General features: G+C 32.0%; 1 protein-coding gene across 2 annotated transcripts; it reads right to left on the reverse strand.

The window, feature by feature from the left end:
- Nucleotides 1-1,094: 1,094 nt before the first annotated feature.
- On the reverse strand, nt 1,095-5,640 carry LOC124934290. 2 transcript variants are annotated; one of them, XM_047474795.1, is made up of 7 exons: nt 5,513-5,640; nt 4,288-5,294; nt 3,205-3,260; nt 2,807-3,037; nt 2,428-2,722; nt 1,553-1,749; nt 1,095-1,471 (listed from the first exon to the last, which is right to left on the reverse strand). In XM_047474795.1, exons 2-7 carry the CDS (start codon nt 5,269-5,271, stop codon nt 1,318-1,320), a joined length of 1,917 nt encoding a protein of 638 aa, XP_047330751.1. In that variant the 5' UTR covers nt 5,272-5,294; nt 5,513-5,640; the 3' UTR covers nt 1,095-1,317. The 2 variants fall into 2 exon arrangements, with proteins under 2 accessions (XP_047330751.1, XP_047330750.1); XM_047474794.1 differs by lacking the exon at nt 5,513-5,640 and having other exon boundaries at nt 4,288-5,333.
- Nucleotides 5,641-6,000: the final 360 nt, after the last annotated feature.

Consider the following 6,000-nt stretch of genomic DNA (forward strand, 5'->3'; position numbering starts at 1 on the left):
TAAACTATTTCAAAATGTTAGTGTTGAGATCTAAACTTTTGCAATATTTTTATATATTTTATTTTGGGGACATATTTATGTAAGATATTTTGGAAATCAACTATTCAAATATATTTCTATTTTAACCATGTTAGTTTAGGTTTGGCTAATAAAATCTTAAAACAATCAAATTATCAAATTTGATCCTCACTAAAAAAAAATAAGTGGATAACATTCTAAAATTCAAAATAAATAAATAAATACAAAATATTTAACCAAAAGTTTAAAACATAGAGAATTTTAAGAAAGACTATTTAATCACATTATCGATATTAGGGTAAGACGATAAAAAATAAAATATTTAGTTAAATTTTTTAATTATTTTAAAGTGTTTTAGCTGAATAAAAATTATTATTTTTTATTTGATAAAACACGTAAAAAAAATTAAACAAAAATTATGACAATTAAACTTTCATATTTTTTTTTATTAGAGGACAGTCCAATGACATCTAACTTGAATATATAATGTAAGTACAACTTGAACAAACCCTAGACTCGAATTGTTTGTAAAATTGTTTCATGTTTTACGCAACCTTGAAACAGTCGTTAGAGAATAAATGGTTAAAAACTAGATGAGGGAGTTGGTAAATTCGATTTATTAATATTTGTTAAGATTATATGTTTGAACTTATATTGATTTATCGATTTATTTGATATGTAACCCTATACCTCCACTAATTTAAATCTTACATATTTATAAACCAACTAATTAAAAAAATTAACTTCAAATAAGTCGTCCACGCATTTGAGAATCTGATTCTCGACAATCTAATTGAACTAAGATTACTCGATTGAGTCTTATTAAATTATTTTTTCACTTACTTAATAAGTTAACTTCTTAAAGCGCTTTGAACTTCATGCTGGTTCTTTTTTAACTAAAAAAACTGAGAATACTAAACATAAAGTTGAGTACAAACTAATGATTATGACAAATAGGATGGGTTCATTTATACTAAAGAAATGTTTTTCGACTCAGATTTGATCAGGTCGGTTTGGTTACACAACCCTATACAGAATCATCCTATGAAACATAAAAAATAGCAATATAGGATTATTGACTTGAAGGACTTTACCCTCAATTTATAAAGAAAAAGAGGGTGTCTATTACATAAATGCTAAACAATCATAATAAGCACACCACATGCTGTTTCAAAGTTTAACTACTACTACTAATGATGTATAGTATTGTGTATTATCAATAGTAAGTTCACAAACACACACTAGTATATCATTATGTACAAAAAGAAAGAAATCGAGGATTGATGACTGAAGACAAATTCATGAATTAACGGACCAATCATAAGGCTGATAAGCAATATGAATCGGGCCACCATCACCCAAAAGATGAGATAAAAGACCTGCTTTTGTAGAATCCAAGTAATTCATCAACCATTTCAACATCTCCTTTTCTGCTCCAAAATCAGCATCAAACCTGACATTTTCATGGTCAGTTAAACTACAAATGGTTCTTTTTTCTAAATATTATTACTAAGAATTGATTATTGTTTCTCACCAGTTAATGATCCTTGTCATGTAGATTGTCCTTTTTGCCAAATCTACCTCGACTCCGTTCTTTTGGAAAAACTCTCTTGCTGCATATCTTAGTTCTGATTCAACCCCTTTGTTGGTATAGAATCTCACTTTTGGGCTTGATCTTGTCCCGTCACAAATACCAAAATGGATCATTGGATTTGATTTTGGTAATGCAAGCTGAAATGTTTAGTGAATGGAATATAAATCAAAATATTACTCATTTGAAGAAGAACCCCAAATTAGTAGTAATGTTTTATGCTTCATAATTCTACAGGAAATATATTGCACAATAATGATGACAAGGTATCAATAAATAACATATTCATCAATCAAGTCAACCTAATTTTCAATAACTTGTTTGATCTTGGGTATTTTGAGATTTAAAAAGAAAATCTTATATGATAAAAAAAAAAAGAGTCAGTTATTTGGAATTTTTAGGTGAATTACTAAAATGTCATCTTAGGCCTAAGATTTGAATTTAATAAAAACATTTTGTATTTTAGTTGATGAATTAAGTAGTCATATGAGTAGGGTAGTTGAAGTCTAAGTATGGATGATAATGGGTTTCCAATGGTCGAGTTTGGGTATTTTAAATCGGGTTCGAGATCAGGGTAATCGGTGAATGGAATAAAAATAGAGATACTTGTCGGGATCAGGTAGTAAAATGAAAATCGGATTCGGGGATGGGTATACCCATGGCCATCCCTAAGATTGGGTATCCGATTGGATTTGAAATTTTTAGGCAAATTCCTAACTAGCATTATCTCTAATAAGAAAGGGTGAAAATTGTTCAACCTTATAGATAGATAAATAAATAGACACTACCTAATTAAGTGAAATCGATAGTTTTATTACCTCTAGACGTTTGTCACCAGATCCAAAAGGCTTGGTCAAGGCATATGGTGGTCTCTTATTGCCTCGGAGAATACCATTCTTAATTGTACTCAACGAATAAGAATAGCCTCCAACTACATACTGAAAATCTGAGAAGAATGATCTCCTATCAATAACTCCTTCCCCAGGGGGTCCAACCCTTATTACTGCATGAATTACCATTGCATTGTAAAGGTTCAGGAAGAAAGCCAATCTTTCTTCTTCTAAAAGTTCTCCAATATTCATCCTTTGAAGATCTTGTACCAAATTCACATATCTGAAATAAAGTATAAAACAGCTAGTACAAAAGGTAATAACAATGAATATATTAAATACAAATAACCAGATATTAGTTAATTACCTTCTAAATTCTTCGCTGTTGCTGATGCCCATGTAATCGAGATGATGCCTATCTTCAGAGGCATATGATTCCAGTATTGCCCACATTATCTTAGTGAGTTTAGAGCTAACAGAAGCTGCAGACTTTGGCTCGAAGTCATTTGGAACTCCTCGGTGATTAAAGCATTTTAAAATAAATGACTCGTGTTCCAAAAATCTGTAGCAATGGTTTCCATCTTCAAATTCGTTTCCCCTGTATATGCAGAAACAAAATTACTTTAAGTGAAGAATGCATGCATATCTTGATCTAAACAAAGAAGTTCGAAATCATTGCAAGCATTCGAAAATTATATTGAAAATGTAAATATCACATTCTGTAAAAATGATTTTATGAAATCAAGATAGAATCAATATTCATACCCAAAGACATGATGGATGAAATGCTTCCTGGCCAGCTTCTTCCCAATCTCAACAGCCTGAAAAATGTTGGTTTTAAACTTAGTTCATCAACATAGGACAGTCTATTGTAACAATCATAACATCACAATATCAAATTCAATTCACAATCATCCTTTAATGGGGCAATTTAGTAAAATGTTCTTCCTATTATCAAGCTTAATTAGACATCATTAATTTCCTTCAAATGTACACTACTATCTGTTTTTTGAATCTTCCAACAATTTTTACCTAACCAATTATAGCCAATAATGAAATATCCCATCTATTATATATATATATATAATATACCCCCCTTCAATTACACACAACCTATGAAATGATGGTAAGCACTAAACCACAGATCATGGACCCTTGTACTGTTATCAAATTGCACCGTGTGTCCTTCATCATTGTTGTTGCTTCAGGAATAAATAAATTAATCTTAATTAAGAATACTATATATTACACATAAAGAGAGAGAAAGAGATCTTTCTATGATTCAATATTTTATTCATTATTAGTTTATTACTACCAAACAATTGAGATCTAATAAGTATATTCAGGGGTCAGCTTTCTGAAAAAGTCTAGGCTTATCTATGTATTTAAAGCATGATGTGGAATATTTGGATAACTCCCCCATCAAATTATCAAATATAAACTAAAATATCTTAGATAGATATTTTAACAAATGTTTCACTAACAAGATCATTTGAAAACAAACTAGTTTAAGAAATTAGCACCACTCAAAACCGTCATAATTCATATCCTCGACTTAAGACGTTTTTAATGAAAATCGAAGAGGTGATATTCGATTTCTTAACCACCCGACTCTTGTCGAGCACATATCGAGTTAGGGATTTGTGGGTCTAACTAGAACATAGGAATTAGGATCAGCAATTTGGTCAACGACTTCTACCAACAAATTAACAGAACAGCATTATTATATGATGGGTCCAATTCATGCTGCCAATTAAGCGAATGCATGTAAATTAGGGTAGTCCGCGAAGCATGTGATTAAAACTTTCAGAAAGATTGTAGAAAAAAAAAAATTCAGAAACCCTATACCTCTTTCCGTTCGCAGTCGAAGTTTTGAATCATGACATCCACCATCTCGGCGCCGGCGAAGCAGTTCTTAACGATCTTCATCTTCATCAAACGATCTTGAATCGGTAGTTTCTGTCTTAGAACCCTCACGATCGCTACCATCTCATCAAGCCGTTCGTCATCAGGATCATCGAAACCGTACACCGGCGGCGCAGGTGCATCATCGGGACACTTCCGGCAGAGTATATCTTTCAATTTCTGCTCGAACAAACCGCTGTTCCTAAGCGAATTCAACACAACGAGTCCACCTAACAGTTTCTCGTTTAAGAATATCTGTGGAACTGCAGAATTTCCCGTCCTCTTCACCAGTTCTTTTTCTCTAATCGGATAAACATCAATGTTAATCTCAACGAACTTCAAACCTTTCTCCATGAGAAATGAACGAACAGCACTACAGTCACGGCAGTTTGATCTCGAGAAAAAGCTTATTCGTCCTTTTAGACCTTCAATCTCGCTTCCATTCTTAACCTTGACGATAACTTTAAGCCCTGAGAGATGAAACTCTGTAACACTCTGAATCAAATTCGAATTATATTTCGATGTTTTCATCTCCTCCTCCTCATCTCCTGACAAAAGCCGTTTCGCAATCGCCGCAGAGAAGCTATTCTTCTTCTCACGAAAAAACTTCCCAACCAACTGCATATCAATTGATGTTTTCTCCGGCATAGATTTAGACCTATTAAAAGCTTCAGACAGAACCTGTATTGCACCGGAAGGTGCCTCCGGCTTCGGTAGCTCCGAATGAGGATGAATCACCTTTACAGATTCACCAATCATCTTCGAATCAGCATCATCAGCGTTCTCTCCAACCTCGGGATCCGCGTTCACGTGATCAACAGAGGAATCATCCGAATCTGTCGTAATCGCGGAGGAAACTGCTGAATCAGGAACGTTAGAACCGAGATTCGCATCCTCCAATCCATTCAATACATCCATTTGAGACATATATAAGAGATTGATAGCGAAATCTACACAAATAAGAAGAAAAAACAGTGATGAAATCAAATTGAGCTGAAATTGTAGAAGGAATGAATGAAATTATAGCAGTTAAGTTAGAAGATACATACATATATATATATAGATAGATACAGAGAGAAAGAGAAGTTGGAAAAAGTCAGTAAAAATCCAACAAATGGAAGAGATATAGAGTGATGAAAGGGGTGAATAGGTCAAGAAACGTGCTTACTGGATTGATTGGATAGACGGTAGAATCTTCACCGGCGAACTTACGATGAAGAAAACGTCTCAATTCTCGCCGGCAGGCAGCAGTTTAAATGGAGGGACCCAGTTTCGCCTTCATCAAGGCGTAACTCTCGATTTCTCGTCTTCCTTTTATTTTTTCAAATAAAATTTATTTGGTAATGCTTTTCTAATTGACTCAACTAATTTATTTGACTGGATTATATTTCCAAATATCAATGTCTTAATTAATTTTCATAATATATTTGTAGTTCATAATAATAAAAATAATTATTATTTTTTATAATGTATTGTATATTTTGATTCATTATTTTAAAAGTATTTATTTTTATTGTTATTATAATTATTTTTATTATATTTTATTTAATGGAAAAGTGTAAGTAAACTGATTGTTAAATTAAATTTATAATTATATATATATATATATAAATTAAATTAAATAAGAGAAAATAATATTTTTTATTTTTTTAATTA

The sequence above is a fragment of the Impatiens glandulifera genome, chromosome 4 (assembly GCF_907164915.1).
Source record: "Impatiens glandulifera chromosome 4, dImpGla2.1, whole genome shotgun sequence".
Taxonomy (NCBI): Eukaryota; Viridiplantae; Streptophyta; class Magnoliopsida; order Ericales; family Balsaminaceae; genus Impatiens; species Impatiens glandulifera.